Consider the following 17,489-nt stretch of genomic DNA (forward strand, 5'->3'; position numbering starts at 1 on the left):
TTTTCTTTTTTTTAGACAGGAGGTCTTACTATGTTTCCCGGGCTGGTCTCAAACTCCTGGCCTCACATGATCCTCCCAGTTCAGCTTCCCAGAGTACTGAAATGGCATGAGCCACCATACCTGGCTTTAATGCCGTCCTTAAACATAACCTTAAAGGTGTCCATCTATGTGTGCCCTGCTGCAGACACAGGATGAGCATGGGCGGAGCTTTAGAGCTGCAGATGCCAGCCAGCCAGCTTTCCATCCTTGTCGTGCCCTTGTGGGGAGCGTGTTCTCATCCACACTGGGTATGGACGATTATCCTTATGCCATCGTGGCTCTCTGGACGGAGAAGACTAGTGATTCTTTGTCTTACTGGCTCTGACTTGCTTCCACTCGGGGCTTCACTTGGCACAGATGAGGGGCATTAAATGCCTTAGAGTTGATATTGGGAGTAGGGGTTACACAGAACGGTGCCCGGTGCTTTTCCACTCAGCTTGCGTTGATGGTGTTTTCATTGGTGAGGTTTCTCATAGCCTTCTCCCCCTTACATTGCTTTCTTAATCAAGCCTGATGATTCACGTCATCGTGTGTTGAAAGCCAGTTGCAAAGGATTTGTGGTCCACCTCCCCTGGCCTGCTGTCCTCTAACTCAGTTTGGTCTAAAGCCAGCGTAGCACCCAGCACCCTGAGGTTGGGCTGCTTTTTGGCTGCAGGGGTTCTGCTCCCAGTAGCAAGATGTGTTTGATCAGATATGTCTGTTCTTTTTTACCATAAAGTTTGTAGAGTCTCCTAGCTATCTGGGTTGGTTTGAAACAATGTGATCAATTCCCTGTGAGTTAGAAGTATAGCACCACTTAGAATAGACAGTTTGTTACCAAATTGTTAAAATCTAATGATAGGCTGAGTGGCTCAGGCCTGTAACCCCAGCACTTTGGGAGGCCAAGGCAGGAACATTGCTTGAGCTGAGGAGTTCAAGTCCAGCCTGGGCAACATAGCAAGATCCCGTCTCTATAAAAAATGTTTAAGGATTAGTCCGCCATGCTGGCACACTCCTGTAGACCCAGCTACTCAGGAGGCGGAGGGCTTGAGCCTGGGAAGTTGAGGTTCTAGTGAGCTGTGATTGTGCCACTGCACTCCATCCAGCCTGGTTGAACAGAGCAAGACCCTGTTTCACAAAAAAAGTGGCTGGGCGCGGTGGTTCATCCCTGTAATCCCAGCACTTTGGGAGGCCAAGGCGGGCGGATCATGAGGTCAGGAGATCGATACCATCCTGGCTAACACGGTGAAACCCCGTCTCTACTAAAAATACAAAAAATTAGCCGGGCGTGGTGGCAGGCACCTGTAGTCCCAGCTACTCCGGAGGCTGAGGCAGGAGAATGGCAACCTCCAACCTCCGGGAGGCGGAGGTTGCAGTGAGCCAAGATCACACCACTACACTCCAGCCTGGGCAACAGAGTGAGACTCTGTCTCAAAAAAAAAAAAAAAAGTAAATAAAATAAAATGTAAACGAGGCCAGGTGCAGTGCCTCACGCCTGTAATTGCAACACTTTGGGAGGCCGAGGCAGGCAGATCACGAAGTCAGGGGTTCAAGACCAACCAGACCAACATGGTGAAACTTCGTCTGTACTAAACATACAAAAATTAGCCAGCTGTGCTGGCGCACGCCTATAATCCCAGCTACTCAGGAGGCTGAGGCAGAAGAATTGCTTGAACCCGGGAGGCAGAGGCTGCAGTGAGCGAAGATTGCACCACTGCACTTCAGCCTGGGCAGCAGAGTGAGACTCCGTCTCAGGGAAAAAAAAAAAAATGTAATGATAAAGCATTTTTTCATGTGTTACCTTCTTCATTAAGAAGTTTTAAAAATGAATGTGTTGGCCAGGCCTGGTGGCTCATGCCTGTAATCCCAGCACTTTGAGAGGCTGAGGCAGGCGGATCACCAGGTCAAGAGGTCAAGACCATCCTGGCAAACATGGTGAAACCCCATCTCTACTAAAAATACAAAAATTAGGTGGGCGTGGTGGCGTGCGCCTGTGCGAGGCCAAGGCAGAAGAATCGGTTGAACTTGGGAGGTGGAAGTTGGAGTGAGCCGAGATTGCACTACTACGGTCCAGCCTGATGACAGCGAGACACCGTTTCAAAAAAAAAATGTGTTCCCATTTCCTTAAAGTGTCTCTTCAATTTTTAAATTACCAATACTGAGCTTATGTAAAGCTGCTTTGTTAAGTAGCATTCACACTCTGGTTTGTGTAACTTGCTCTTCCCTCATTTTTTGTTTCATTTATTTAGAAAACTGTCGCTGAAAAGCAGGAGAAGAGAAATCAGGATCGCTTGAGGAGGAGAGAGGAGAGGGAGCGGGAGGAGCGTCTGAGCAGGAGGTGAGCCTGAGGGCTGGCAGTGAATGAGCTGCACTGGCCTCTGGCATTCCCTTGTCTGTCCATTCCACTGTTGCTTGGAATAGTCAGGGCCATTATTAAGGAAAGTAGTAAGGCCAGGCCTGGTGGCTCACGCCTGTAATCCCATCACTTTGGGAGGCCGAGGTGGGCAGATCACTTGAGGTCAGGCATTCGAGACCAGCCTGGCCAACATGGTGAAACTTCGTCTGTACTAAAAATACAGAAATTAGCTGGGTGTGCTGGCAGGCGCTTGTAATCCTAGCTACTTGGAGGCTGAGGTGGGAGAATCACTTGAACCCAGGAGGCAGAGGTTGCAGTGAGGCAAGATCGTGCCACTGCATTCCAGCCTGGCCAACAGAGTGAGACTCCATCTCAAGAAAAAAAGGAGGCCAGGCAGGGTGGCTCACGCCTGTAATCCCAGCACTTTGGGAGGCCGAGGCAGGTGGATCACGAGGTCAGGAGATCGAGACCATCCTGGCTAACACAGTGAAACCCTGTTTCTACTAAATACTTCAAAAAATTAGCCGGGCGCGGTGCTGGGCGCCTGTGGTCCCAGGTACTCCTGAAGCTGAGGCAGGAGAATGGCGTGGACCCAGGAGGCAGAGCTTGCAGTGAGCTGAGATTGCGCCACTGCACTCCAGCCTGGGAGACAGAGCGAGACTCTGTCCCCGCCCCCCCCCAAAAAAAGAAAGAAGTAAACAACATATTCAGTCCAACAAAACGCGGCCCAGCCCGGGGCTGTGTGTGCATGGCAGTCAGGTAAGGGATCCAAGCTGTTGAAGGCTGTGTGTGGGCATTGCTGTTGATTTACTGAGTGCTATGGGGCTGTTGGACACCTGTTTACAGAGGGGGGTGGTGCCTACTCCCCTTTGGCAAGCGTGCTGGGCTGGCGTGGAAGCAGCAGGACCTTGGGGAGCTGGGGAGGAGAATCCAGATGGAGGACGTGGCAGTTTAAGCCAGGTAAGGGGCGGAAAGAGTCCAGGGAAGTTCTGGGATAGAACTGATGGGATTTGCTGGTAGTGTGTGAAGTGTACAGAGGAGGAAATGAAGCTGGTCTCCTGGTTTTTGGCCTGGAGTTGCTGCTTGGTGAGGTTGGAAGGCTGGGTATGGTGTATTGCAGTGGCAAGAGGTGGGAAGTAGAAGATGCCTCTGGCCACACTCAGCTTGAGAGGCCGTCTTGAGGTGGGGCTGTTGAGTCTGATTGGAGTTCAAAGAAGAGATAGGAGCCAGAAGTAACCACATCTTGTTGGACACAGCTCGTTGTCCAGGAAGGTTCCCAAACCATTTTTCCTGAAAGAATTCCTCAGTGCATAACTCAGGGTGAATGTTTATTGTGTTTGTTGTTGTTTTTTTTTGTTTGTTTTTGAGACAGGGTCTCTCTCTGTTGCCAGGCTGGAGTGCAGTGGTGCGATCTCGGCTCACTGCAACCTCCACCCACTGGGTTCAAGCAATTCTCCTGTCTCTGCTTCCCCAGTAGCTGGGACTACAGGCCTGCACCATCATGCGCAGCTAATTTTTGTATTTTTAGTCGAGACGGGGTTTCACCATGTTGACCAGGCTGGTCTCGATCTCTTGACCTCATGATCCGCCCACCTTGGCCTCCCAAAGTGCTGGGATTACAGGCGTGAGCCACTGCGCCCAGCTGTTTGTGATTTTAATCATCCAGCAGGAGATTCTGATTGCACAGAAACAGTCTAGAAAAAAATATTAAGCAAAACACACAATCCATTTTTTGCATGGAGTTGGACATTTTTACATGCACTGTCGTGTTTAGGCCGTGCGTGTTGTGGGTGTACATGGGGCCGCTTGACCTTAATGGCTTATGGGCACAAAATGAGGCCTCATAGCTTGCCTTTTTCAGACGCTGGTTGTGTGGCAGAATGAGCTGATGACTCTCACCTGGCAGGAAGCCTGTGTCTGGAACTTACGGCTTTGCTTTCACTTTTCGGTGTTTTAGTGTGCCCCACTTGCTGGCTGCACGTTCTGTGCTGGAGTCTGTTGTAAAGACTGGAGAATCATTTATAGGACTTGGGTGTAAAGACTGGAGAGTCATTTGTAGGACTTCGGTGCAGCACAGTCGGTGCAAACTTTTCATGGCCCTTGTAATGTTAAAAGGCTGCGTCTGATGCTCGGATGTGGCCCCCTCTGTGAGGCTCAGGTGACACTGAGTGTGCCACAGAGCGGCTGCCACAGAGTGGCTCTGGGGATGGGAGCAGTGGCACTTCCCATTCAAACTGGGAACATGCAGGCAGCTCGAACACAGTAGGCTTTTGGGGGCAGTGCCTCCCTTCTGATACATGGAGCCCTCCCCCTCCCCCAACCCTGAGAGGGTGAGGAACGGCTGCTTTCGGGAAGTCATTCACTTTTTTTTTTGAGACAAAGTTTTATTCTTGTTGCCCAGGCTGGAGTGCAGTGGTGCGATCTCAGCTCACTGCAACCGCTGCCTCCTGGGTTCAAGTGATTCTCCTGTCTCAGCTGCCTGAGTAGCTGGGATTATAGGCGCCCGCCACCACACTTGGCCAGTTTTTGCGTTTTCAGTAGAGATGGGGTTTCACCACGTTGGCCAGGCTGGTTTCCAACTCGTGACCTCAGGTGATCGCCCGCCTCGGCCTCCCCGAAGTGCTGGGATGACAGGTGTGAGCCACCATGCCTGGCCTTGTTCATCTTTTTTTTCCCCCTTTTAGGTCGGGATCAAGAACCAGAGATCGCAGGAGGTAGGTTTCCAGGTCCATTAAAATGTTGTCAGTCAAATATCTCTTTCCATAAGATTTTTCTTAACATTTAATGTTCATGCCTTTACAAATGTTATCTGGCAGGTAGGGCTGGCTTGTGAAGGGCACAGGGCAAGGGGTTGCTTGGTGCCATGGAGGATTCCCACTGTTAATGAGAGGGAAGGTCGGGGCCTGCAGGGTGACAGGAGTATCCAGGCCAGATGTTTTCAGGAGGCCTCATTGGAAAGGTCCTAACCATTGGAGATGAACTGATGGAAATATTTTAAACCCAAATTTGTGGGAATAAAGGGGAAAATGTCAGTAAAGCAGCGAGCAGAATCTGCTGAGGGGTGGGGCTCTGGTAGTGTTGGCACCTGTAGAGTCTCAGCCTCAGAACTTTCTGATTTTTCAGGTCACGCTCCCGGGATCGGCGTCGGAGGCGGTCAAGATCTACCTCCCGAGAGCGACGGAAGTTGTCCCGGTCCCGGTCCCGAGATAGACATCGGCGCCACCGCAGCCGTTCCCGGAGCCACAGCCGGGGACATCGTCGGGCTTCCCGGGACCGGAGTGCGAAATACAAGTAACTACTCTGACTCCTTCGGTAGCTGCAACCAGGAGTGAGCCCTTCTCTGTGTTCCCAGGGTCTGCTGAGGCCGTGTCTGGTGGGGATGGGGCTGGGCTCACACTCAGGAGTAGGGCTGGGGAGTCGCGAATGGGACTCAGGTCTGGGAAGAGGCGAGAGGGCTGTGGAGGAGCTCACGCGGCTCCAGGTGTTGCTGCAGGGGCTGTACGTGCACCAGCCCGCACCCTGGGCCTGTGCACTGTCGCATCCATACAGAGTGCCTGAGACTTACGTCCTCACCAGGCCCTGCTTACCTGTTTTGGTTTTTGTTTTTGATATTTTTTTTCCATTGTGTTTTTACGTAGTGTCATGTTCTGTGCATATAGTGTTGTATTCTCCTTTGCACTGTTTATGTTACAGTGAAGGCTCTCCTTATTAAAAATCTTTGCAAAGGTCACTTTTTAATGGCTGTTTAACACTCCATATGTGGTGGCAAGTCTGGCTGGCCTCTGGGGGGTGTCCGGGTGTAGGGGATGCATGGCCTTCCCTGGCCTGGTCTGCAGGTCCGTCGTCGTACCTGAGCAGCCAGCAGAAGTGGGGCAGCAGCCTCCACTGAGCCTCTGGTTCCCATTCCCAGGTTCTCCAGAGAGCGGGCATCCAGAGAGGAGTCCTGGGAGAGCGGGCGGAGCGAGCGAGGGCCCCCGGACTGGAGGCTTGAGAGCTCCAACGGGAAGATGGCTTCACGGAGGTCAGAAGAGAAGGAGGCCGGCGAGATCTGAACCCGTCTCCCGGGTGCTGTAAATAGTCTGATAAACGTTCACACAGTCTAAAATTACCCTTTATATTTGCTGAATACAACTCATCTTTTGTAGTTTAAAATTTCTATTGTTTTGGAGCTAGCTGTGAGTTTCTAGAATTGTACAGAGTTGCTCCTGTGTTCTGGGGTCATGTTGAGTAGGAATAAATAAATCTTGACGACTGCCTCCTGAGGCTGCAGTGGGGTCTCTGCTGTCTTCTGCTTAGAGGCTCTTCACTGTGACCCCGTGCCAATGCCACCATCGCCTCACAGAAACCATGACTTACTCGTGGGCCATGTCTTGTCTTCTGGCATCCAGTAGATGGCAGGGTACTTCCTATTCCCTGCACCTGACTGACGGGACCCAGGTGTGCATGCTGTTTGCCCCGTCCCACACAACCTTCTGAGTGTCTGAGCTGCCCATCTCCAATGGGGAGGAGGGATGGGCTCCCATTCTGCCTTCATTTATTTAGGAAAAGCTGTCTTGTCTGGTCAGCTGCTACCACAGCCTTAACTTGGGACTCAGGTGAGTTACACTGCACTTCCCCTTTTGAAGGTACTAGCACAAAACAGAGACCTATGGGGCTGGGCGTGGTGACACATGCCTGTAGTCCCAGCTACTACTCAGAAGGCTGAGGCAGGAAGATCTTTTGAGCCCAGGAGGCTGAGGCAAACCTTGATTCTGCCACTGCACTCCAGCCTGGGTGACAGAGGAAAACCCTGTCTCAAAAAAAAAAAAAGAAGAAAAAAAAAGGTGGTTTGTCTCATGTCCCATGTGAGCTGATTATGTTACTCACCTCTCAGTTCTTTCTAATGTACCTGCTTTACATCAGGTAGATACCAAAATGAAGGGCCGGGTGCAGTGGCTCACGCTTGTAATCCCAGGACTTTGGGAGGCAGATCACTTGAGGTCAGGAGTTCGAGACCAGCCTGGCCCATGGTGAAACCCTGTCTCTATCCAAACTACAAAAATTAGCTGGATATAGTGGCGGACACCTGTAATCACAGCTACTTGGGAGGCTGAGACAGGAGAATCGCTTCAACCCGGGAGCTGGAGGTTGCAGTGAGCCGAGATTGCATCCAGCCTGGGCGACAGTGAGCCTGTGTCTCAAAACATCACAAAAACCCAAAATGAAGCCCTTCTGAAAAGGGTAACTGCTAACTAATGTGTAGATGATGGGAGCTTCCCTTTTTCACTTTGTGGGAGATTTTTTGGAGGGAATTGCTGAGGTTCCATTGTTAACACATAGTCATCCTCATTCGCTCTGTTTCTGCAGAGGTACAGATGCCACCCTTGAGCTGGTTGGCTCATTGGGCACACACAGGTGCTGTGGTTTGGGTCTTTTCACCACCAGTATCATGATGTAGCTGGTGTCCCTGCTCTGGGTTCTCCTGCCCTAGGCTATCCCCTCCAGGAGGACAAATGGGTAGGTGGGCTGCTCTGCCAGCCTGTGACACAGGTCTTGCCCGGCCAGCTGTCTCCAAGGAAAGGAGGGTGGAAGGGGCCACCCTGCGCAGGAGTCACTTGGGATTGATGCTGTGCTTGGGAGTCATCACCCGTGTTGATGTTCCTCACCCGCACCTTTTCCTGCACGTGGGACTCGGGTCCTTACTCAGCATGCGAACTTTCCTCCTGTCTTCCGGGAGGGAGTGGCTGGGTCTGGGCTACCTGTTCCCAAGCCCACGTTGTGGTCATGGCTGTGGCTGCCTGGGTGATGAGTGTTGGTTTGCACCCTGGGTTTCCCTGGGGCTTAAGCAGACAGCCTCACCCTCAGAGCCATTACTACTGTGAATCGTTTGGATCTTTTTCCATCTAGGCATACATTTGTATGTGTAGACAAATAGTTGTTTTTTGCCTTTTTCTTTTTTTTTTTTTTTGGTCAGGGCGTGGGGTTTACAGAAAAGGTGCTGTGCCCCTGGCCTTCAGTACTCACATCCTGTCCCCTGTATCTGCTGATCACAGCTGAAGGAGACAGGTCCTCCTGGGATGCAGCATCAGTGTCCTCAGCCGTCCCTGGTAGCCTCATGCTGGTGCAGCCGTCCGGGCCACCAACCGTGCGGGGAGAGGTGCTCTTTCCTCTCTACCATGCAGGGACAGTCGGGTGGGCTCTTAGTACACCTGCCAGGTGGTGCTGACCAAACTGAGCTTCGTGCCCCCAGTGCAGTTTTGCTGATACCACCCACGACAGCTCTTTCTCCCTCCCTTCTCTCTACTCCCAAATAACCCACACCAGGTTCTGCTGTCAGAGTCCGCTATAGGAGACCCATGTTTTCACTTTTTTCATCTAATACAGTGAGTCCTTCTTTTCCACAGCAGTACCAGTAAATCTCGCTGAAGGTGGCTACTAGGAGGCATATGGGTCTGGAAGTGTATCCCTCCCATATGAAGAAGTCTGTAGTGTCAGGTGGAACAGGCCCTTGTCTCCACCCACAGGGCACCACCATGGCCTGTAGCCCAGGCTGGAGGAGAACAGAAGAGAAGGGGGCCTCTCCAGAACTTTTGGTGATTTAAAAAAAAAAAAAAAAATTTTTTTTTTGAAACGCAGTCTTGCTGTCTGCCAGGCTGGAGCGTGGATGGTGCGATCTTGGCTCACTGCAACCTCTGCCTCAGCCTCCTGACTAGCTGGGAATACAGGGGCCCGCCACCATGCCTGGCTAATTTTTGTATTTTTAGTAGAGACGGTTTCACCATCTTGACCAGGCTGGTCTTAGATTCCTGACCTCGTGATCTACCCGCATCGGCCTCCCAAAGTGCTGGGATCATAGGCATAAGCCTCTGTGCCTGGCCAAAATTATTTATTTTTTTTTTGAGACGATCTTGCTTTGTCACCCATGCTGGAGTGCAGTGGTGCAGTCATGGCTCACTGCAGCCTTGAACTTCTGCACTCAAGTGTTCCTCCTGCCCCAGCCTCCAAGTAGCTGGGACATAGGCGTGCACTACCACACTTGGCTAATTTTTTATTTTTTGTAGAGATGGGTCTGACTATAGAGACCGCATCTGGCTAATTTTTTGTATTTTTAGTAGAGATGGGGTTTCACCATGTTGGCCAGGACAGTCTCAACCTTGTGATCCACCTGGCTCAGCCTCGGAAAGTGCTGGGATTGCTCAGGATATTCTTTTTTTTTTTTTTTTTTTTTTTTTTTTTTTGAGACGGAGTCTCGCTGTGTCGCCCAGGCTGGAGTGCAGTGGCGCGATCTCGGCTCACTGCAAGCTCCGCCTCCTGGGTTCCCGCCATTCTCCCGCCTCAGCCTCCAAGTAGCTGGGACTACAGGCGCCCGCCACCGCGCCCGGCTAGTTTTTTGTATTTTTAGTAGAGACGGGGTTTCACCGTGTTAGCCAGGAGGGTCTCGATCTCCTGACCTCGTGATCCACCCGCCTCGGCCTCCCAAAGTGCTGGGATTACAGGCTTGAGCAACTCAGGATATTCTTGGGAACTCCTGGGCTCAAGCAGTCTTCTCACCTCAGCCTCTCAAAGCACTAGGATTACAGGTGTGAGTCACCACAGCTGGTAGTGATTTTTTTTTTTTTTTAAGGTAAATGGCTCTGTTTGGTAGGTGCTGTCAATGCTAAACTAGCTGGACAGGGGCTGACCTGGTGCCACCTTTGCCTCCTGAACAGGGTCACCTTGGGCTTGGGGAGCACATAGGCCTTGACCAAATCCCTGAGTAGGTTAAGGGTAGTCCTGAGGGGAGAAGAGGAGGATGTGGACGAGAACTGAGGCCATTTCCTACCCCAGTATACAGCCATCATGGGACAGGCAGGTGCTGGAGCAGGCCGAGGACACCAATCTGGGGTAGCATCCTTTGGTGGATGGGGTGGCAGCCTGGAGCCAGAGCCGTGTTGGCCAGGATGGAACTTTTATTTATTTTTATTTTTTATTCATTTACTGTTTTTTAAAAGAGACAGAGTCTCACCCTGTCACCCAGGCTGGAGCGCAGTGGCATGGACTTGGCTCACTGCAAGCTCTGCCTCCCGGGTTCACGCCATTCTTCTGCCTCAGCCTCCCGAGTAGCTGGGACTACAGGTGCCCGCCATCACACCCAGCTAATTTTTGTTTGTTTTAGTAGAGATGGGGTTTCACTGTGTTCACCAGGATGGTCTCAATCTCCTGACCTCAAGATCCGCCTGCCTCGGCCTCCCAAAGTGCTGGGATTATAGGCATGAGCCACCGCGCCCGGCCAGAATGGAGTAAAGTGTGCATAAAACGTGCTGTTGTAACACTTTTTCAGTGTACAGTTCAATGGCCTGAAGTGTATCTACATCCTTGTGCAGCCTTCATCACCACCTGTGCAGGGGTGGCTTTGAAAAGGCAGAATGCGGCGGGGCGCGGTGGCTCACGCCTGCAATCCCAGCACTTTCGGAGGCTGAGCCAGGTGGATCACAAGGTTGAGACTGTCCTGGCCAACATGGTGAAACCCCATCTCTACTAAAAATACAAAAAATTAGCCAGACGCGGTGGCAGGCACCTGTAAATCCCTGCTACTCGGGAGGCTGAGGCAGGAGATGCGCTTGAACCCGGGAGCTGGAAGTTGCAGTGAGCCAAGATCGCACCACTGCACCCCAGCCTGGGTGACAGAGCAAGACTCCATCTCAAAAGAAAAAAGAAAAAAAGGCAGAGTGCAAATTACCCTGGACTTGAGTGGACCTATGAGTCTCCCCAACAGTGTGGAGGGCCCACAGCTGCTCCCCTAGATCTGCCCCTCTGGGTGGGTTCTGTACCAAGTGGGCTGAGCCCTTGAGCCAGGGCCAGCTCCCTCCAACCTCCACATCTCCAGGGAGGATGGAGTCTGGCTCTTCCAACTTCAGTGATGCTCCCGATGTAATCCCAGGCCCAAGAGGGTGTCCACACCTAGTTACAGGAATCTGAGAGCCTGATGCTTCTCCAGGGTCCCTGAGCCTCCTGGGCTCCAAGTGCTGGCTCCTGTGTGCAAAGGTGCAGCAGCTGCGGGTCCTGTGCTCTGGGAGCACACAGGATGATTGAGGTCAGACTGACTCGAGCTACCCCAAGGACAGAGAAACTAGAACGTAGACCCAACCTTGTGGTTCCCAGCAGAGGGGGACTTATGGGTGGGCTAGGGGACAGGTTTTCTTTTCTTTTTTTTTTTTTTTAAGACGGAGTCTCGCTCTGTCACAAGGCTGGAGTGCAGTGGCGAGATCTCAGCTGACTCCAACCTCCGATTCACTGGTTCAAGTTATTCTCCTGCCTCAGCCTCCCAAGTAGCTGGGACTACAGGAGCCCACCACCACGCCCGGCTAATTTTTTTGTATTTTTAGTAGAGATGGGGTTTCACCGTGTTAGCCGGGATGGTCTTGATCTCCTGACCTCGTGATCCGCCGGCCTTGGTCTCCCAAAGTGTTGGGATTACAGGTGTGAGCCACCGTGCCCGGCCCCAGCCGATTAAGTTTTAAAAAGACATCACTGGCCGGGCGCGGTGGCTCAAGCCTGTAATCCCAGCACTTTGGGAGGCCGAGGCGGGCGGATCACGAGGTCAGGAGATCGAGACCATCCTGGCTAACACGGTGAAACCCCGTCTCTACTAAAAATACAAAAAACTAGCCGGGCGAGGTGGTGGGCGCCTGTAGTCCCTGCTACTCTGGAGGCTGAGGCAGGAGAATGGCCTAAACCCGGGAGGCGGAGCTTGCAGTGAGCTGAGATCCGGCCACTGCACTCCACTACAGCCCGGGCGACAGAGCAAGACTCCGTCTCAAAAAAAAAAAAAAAAAGACATCACTAATCAAATGTCAGCTCCCAACCATGAAGAGCAGTCAAGGGTGCAGGCACTGGCCCCCCACTGGTGAAACAAATGAAGGCAATTTTGGCAATATTACCCAAAAGCCGTAGCCGTGGGCACACTTACCCCAGAAATTCCACATCTGTAAACATCCCTCTAGGAAATCATGTATGTGTATACAATTTTAGCTATAAATATTCACAGTAAGGTTTTCTGCAAAGTTTTCAAAACTATACAGACACAAATGAAAAATCACCCGCAACTGCTTTCCCTTTCTGGGATTATATCAAGTGGTGACAGTTGCCTTCTCTATCCCTGTAGTCCCACACCCATGGAAGACTGCTGCCAATATTTGGTATCTATTTTCAAGTTTTATTGTGGTTATGTTAATATAAAAATTGATTTATGCTTTACATATAGACTGTGGCATGATCTGTTATATGAAGGTCCTGGCATTTCTCCATGTCTGTGCTCAGACTGACCTAATTCTCTGTGATGGGTCCACAGTATTCCCTTGTGACTCTACCATAATTTAATCTGTCTCCTGTTTATGAATATATTGGTTGTGCATCGTATTTTTTATTTTTTTATTTTTTTGAGAGAGTCTAGTTCTGTCACAAGGCTGGAGTGCAGTGGCGGGGTCTCAGCTCACTGCAACCTGTATCTCCCAGTTCGAGTGATTCTCCTGCCTCAGCTTCCCGAGTAGCTGAGATTATGGCACATGTCACCACGCCCAATGAATTTTTATATTTTTAGTAGAGACAGGCTTTCACCCTGTTGTCCAGGATGGTCTTGACCTCCTGACCTTGTGATCCATCCACCTCACCCTCCCAAACTGCTGGGATTACAGACGTAACCTGGTTTTTTTTTTTTTTTTTTTTTTTGAGACGGGGTCTCACTGTGTCACCCAGGCTGGAGTGCAGGGGCACGATCATAGCTCACTGCAGCCTTACTCGCCCTGCTCAAGTGATTCTCCCACCTCAGTATCCTGAATAGCTGGGACCTCAGGCACACGCCACCACGCCTGGCTAGTTTTTAAATTTTTGTAGAGACAAGGTCTCCCTATATTGCTCAGGCTGGTCTCAAACTCCTGGGCTGAAGCAGTCTTCCCAACTCAGCCTCTCCAAGTGCTGGGAGTACAGGTGTGGGCCACCGTGTGCCCAGCTAGGTGCATGTCTTTGAACATCACTGCAAATGTCCGTTGGCCTTTGGTCCATCTGAGTTGCCTGTCTTCTGGCTTTTCTGTTAGGCTGATGGACTAGAAAGGGATAGGGAGTATAGGGCCAGAAGAAAGATAATTTGGAGATCTATCTGTTGTTTTTTTTTTTTCTTGAGACGGAGTCTTGCTCTGTTGCCTAGGCTGGAGTGCAGTGACTCGATTTCAGCTCACTGTAATCTCCCGCCTCCCTGGTTTAAGTGATTCTCCTGCCTCAGCCTCCTGAATAGCTGGGATTACAGGTGCCCGCCACCACGCCCGGCTAATTTTTGTATTTTTAGTAGAGACGGGGTTTCACCATGTTGGCCAGGCTTGGTCTCAAAACTCCTGACCTCAGGTGATCCTCCTGCCTCTGCCTCCCAAAGTGCTGGGATTACAGGCGTGAGCCACCATGCCTGGCCTGGAGATCAAATGTAGTAGAGATGTTATCTGCCACGTGTAGCAAATATTTTCTTCAGCTCCTCCCCTCCCCCCTTTTTTTTAGATGGAGTCTTGCTCTGTCTCTCAGGCTGGAGTGCAGTGGTGTGATCTCTGCTCACCGCAGCCTCCGCCTTCTGGGTTCAAACCATTCTCCTGCCTCAGCCTCCTGAAGCTGGGATTGCAGGCGCACACCACCACACCCAGCTAATTTTTGTATTTTTAGTAAACACGGGGTTTCACCATGTTACCCAGGCTGGTCGTGAACTTCTGGCCTCAAATGATTTGGTTACCTTGGCCTCCAGAGTGCTGGGATTACAGGCATGAGCCACTGTGCCCGGCCTGTCCACTTCTCAGTGTCACCTTGAGAATACTATTTCTGAGGAAAAGCATCTGTACATGTGCCTAGAAAGACTAGAACAGCTACGCATTAAATGTGAGGGGTCTGGGTGGGGCCTGTCTCTGCCCCGTGTGTGTGTGTCTGTGTTACACATGTGCTCTTGGATGTGACAGCCATGTCCTGTTCTTGTTTACACATAACACATTTTGCCACGTGTCAAGTGGGAGCTGAAGGATGTGCTGCACCCGTTCCTGGACCTGGGATACACAGGAAGGTGCAGCAAGCGTTGTTTTCGGAAGTTCTACAGTGACCATGATTGGTTTTATGTGGACAAATATAAAAAAGAAGGCCTAGCTTCCCTCTCCGTAGTGGTGTCGGTTGAAGGCAGGGGTCTGGTTCGGCTCCTGGCCCACCTTGCCTGCTACGCGGCTAGGTGCTGGGGCTGGTCCCACCTCCCCCACCGCAACGCCCCCGGCACCCCAGGTCCCCAATTCCAGGCCACAGCTGTGGAGCCATTAGCGGGCTGCGCGTTGCGCAGGTACCGACTCGCGCCGGGAGGGGGCGCTGTTCCCTAACCTGTTCCGAGTCGGCCTCGGGTCCTGACGCCGCCCGCGCGCGTTCACGCTGCAGGTGCGGAGTTCTCGCAGTGGGCCCGGGCCGCGTGCTTGAGCCCGAGTGGGGAGGACGAAGCCAGCCGCCCTCGGGATGGGCAGAATCGGCCGTCCTCGCAGCCCGCCGCCCGGGGCGACCCGCGGACCCCACCTGCCACCGCACTCGGGAGGGTCAGACCGCACGCAGGTCGGAGCCCCAGTGGCCGAGGCCCCAAACCTGCTGGGGGTGGGACGAGGCGCGTCTGGATCTGGGCACTGGGGGTGCGCCCCAGACCCTCGCTTTTCCGTGGGGCGGGGCGGCGCCGCCTTCTCGCGTCCTGCCTTCGAGAGAGCACGGCAAGAAGGCTGCGCCTTGGGGAGGCTTTACTCATACACGGGGAAGATCGCCTGGGGGTCACACGGCCACCCACCCACAGTTCAGCGGTACTCGGAAGCCAGCGCAGAGATCACGTGGCTCAGGAACTTGTCCAGCGACGCCTGCAGCGCGGGGCTGAAGTCTCCGGGGTAGTGCCGGGCGAGAGTCACCAGCAGGCAGTGGCCCAGGAGCTGCGGCGAGCGCGCAAGGCTCACTTGCCTGGACCCGCCCCACATGCCCCCCGCACCCGTCCCGCCGGAGCCCTCCCGGGAACAGGGGCCCAGCACGGCAGCCGCTCACCGGGAAGCTGGCTGGGTCCACTCGCAGCTGGCAAGCGTGCAGGTGGCTCAGAGCGGACAGCGCGCGGGGTAGGTCGTCTAGGCGCTCCACGGCGAGGCTCAGCGCGTCCGCCACCTTCTGGCCGTGTGCTCTAACCTGGGCGGAGCCGGGGTTCAGGTCTAGGTGGGAGAAGTAGGTCTTCGTGGCGGGGAAGGCCAGGAAGGTCCTGCGAGAGGTACGGCGGTGAGGCGCGTCCGGGGGGCTTGGGGAGGGAGGGCCCCGGAGGGCGGGGGCGCCCAGCCTCGCCGCACCTCTCCAGGGCCTCAGTAGCGTAGACGCCGACGTTGCTGCCCAGTTTCTTCCACAGGGCGCGCACCAGCGCGCGGTCCTCCGCGGACAGCGCCATTCCCGCGCTGGAACCCGCCGCGCCCTGCCTCCCCGCTGCGCCTGCGCGGACCGGCCAGGGGTCCCGCGGCCACCAGGGGGCGCCGCGCTGCAGCCTCGCCACCCGGATGCCTGGACCGCGCGGCCTCGATCTCCGACAGCTCCAACCGGGGCCCTCTGAATCGCCCTGGATCCAAGGCCCCCCGTCTTAGGTGTTAACCATATAGTTTTCAGTCTCTACTAAAAACACAAAAATTGGCCGGGTGCGGTGAGTGCAGTGGCGCGATCTCAGCTCACTGCAACCTCCGCCTCCCGGGTTCAAGCGATTCTCCTGCCTCAGCCTCCCGAGTAGCTGGGATTACAGGCGCCGCCACCACGCCCAGCCAATTTTGTATTTTTATTAGAGACATAGTTTCACCATGTTGGTCAGGCTGATCTCAAACTCCCGACCTCAGGTGATCCGCCTCGTCCTCCCAAAGTTCTGGTATTACAGGCTTGAACCACTGCGCCCCGCCATATGTGTTATGATAACACTGAACTTCGGCATGGATTTGTCATTGGAAGTCAGTTTATTCTGCCTCTTGAGTCTATTGTGACGCTTGCCCGAGTCTATTTTCTCATTTATTATATAAAATGAGGGTGACAATTTCTTCTCAGATTGTGAGAATTAGACGGATAACAACTGTCAGGTGCCTGACTCATAGCAGTGTTTCTTCAGGGCAATGAACGTTTACTGAGTGCCTGGGATATAACCCAAGAATAATAGGAAATGCGTATGCAACACTGACTCTGCTTTACCCCTTATAGCTTTTTTGTTTTAAAAAAATTGTGCTAAAATCGACATAAATTATCATTTTAGCCATTTTTCAGGTGTAAAATTTGGTGATACTAAGAACACTTACAGTGTTATGCAACCATCACCACTATCTAGGTCAGAGCTTTTTCGTCATCCCAAACACCAACTCTGTACTCATTAACAGTAACGCTGGGCCGGGCGCGGTGGCTCAAGCCTGTAATCCCAGCACTTTGGGAGGCCGAGACGGGCCGAGACGGGCGGATCACGAGGTCAGGAGATCGAGACCACCGCACTCCGGCCACTGCACTCCAGCCTGGGCGACAGAGCGAGACTCCATCTCAAAAAAAAAAAAAAAAAAAAAACAGTAACTCTGGCCCCGGCAGCCACTGGTCTGCTTTTGGTTCCAATGGATTTGGCTGTAGTGGATATCACATATAGGTGGGGTCATTCAGTATGTGACCTTTGGTGTCTGGCTTCTTTTACTTGTCAAATATTTCAAGGTGTAACTACATCCTATCAGTGCTTCATTTCTTTTTATGGCCGAAGAATATTCGCTTGTATGTGTAGACCACCATGTTTTATTTGTTTTATTTACCCATTCATCTACTGATGTATAATTTTTTTTTTTTTTTTTTTTTTTTTTTTTTTTTTTTTTGAGACGGAGTCTCGCTCTGTCACCCAGGCTGGAGTGCAGTGGCACGATCTCGGCTCACTGCAAGCTCCACTTCTTGGGTTCACGCCATTCTCCTGCCTCAGCCTCCTGAGTAGCTGGGACTACAGGCACCCGCCACAGCGCCCGGTTAATTTTTTTGTATTTTTAGTAGAGACGGGGTTTCACCGTGGTCTCGATCTCCTGACTTTGTGATCCGCCTGCCTCGGCCTCCCAAAGTGCTGGGATTACAGGCGTGAGCCACC

The 17,489-nt window shown here is 52.5% G+C and overlaps 2 protein-coding genes across 7 annotated transcripts in view; one reads left to right on the top strand and one right to left on the bottom strand.

The window, feature by feature from the left end:
- LUC7L (LUC7 like) overlaps window positions 1–6,658 on the top strand; it is a 42,061-nt gene extending 35,403 nt beyond the window's left edge. For 3 of the 6 annotated variants that reach the window (XM_030924494.1, XM_010381852.2, XM_010381854.2), the window contains 4 exons: window positions 2,268–2,356; window positions 5,059–5,088; window positions 5,498–5,665; window positions 6,285–6,656. In XM_030924494.1, the coding sequence (XP_030780354.1) occupies window positions 2,268–2,356; window positions 5,059–5,088; window positions 5,498–5,665; window positions 6,285–6,426 (429 nt within the window). In that variant the 3' untranslated portion in view covers window positions 6,427–6,656. Of the gene's footprint in view, window positions 1–2,267; window positions 2,357–5,058; window positions 5,089–5,497; window positions 5,703–6,284 lie in introns of all 6 variants that reach the window. The other 3 variants (XM_030924495.1, XM_010381853.2, XM_030924493.1) reach the window with 3 other exon arrangements.
- An 8,448-nt stretch (window positions 6,659–15,106) lies between these two features.
- HBQ1 (hemoglobin subunit theta 1) lies at window positions 15,107–15,866 on the bottom strand. The gene is made up of 3 exons (XM_010381855.2): window positions 15,706–15,866; window positions 15,416–15,620; window positions 15,107–15,306 (listed from the first exon to the last, which is right to left on the bottom strand). The coding sequence occupies exons 1-3, from the start codon at window positions 15,798–15,800 to the stop codon at window positions 15,178–15,180; spliced, it is 429 nt and encodes a 142-aa protein (XP_010380157.1). The 5' UTR covers window positions 15,801–15,866; the 3' UTR covers window positions 15,107–15,177.
- Window positions 15,867–17,489: the final 1,623 nt, after the last annotated feature.

Source organism: Rhinopithecus roxellana, chromosome 20, assembly GCF_007565055.1.
Source record: "Rhinopithecus roxellana isolate Shanxi Qingling chromosome 20, ASM756505v1, whole genome shotgun sequence".
NCBI classification, from domain to species: domain Eukaryota; kingdom Metazoa; phylum Chordata; class Mammalia; order Primates; family Cercopithecidae; genus Rhinopithecus; species Rhinopithecus roxellana.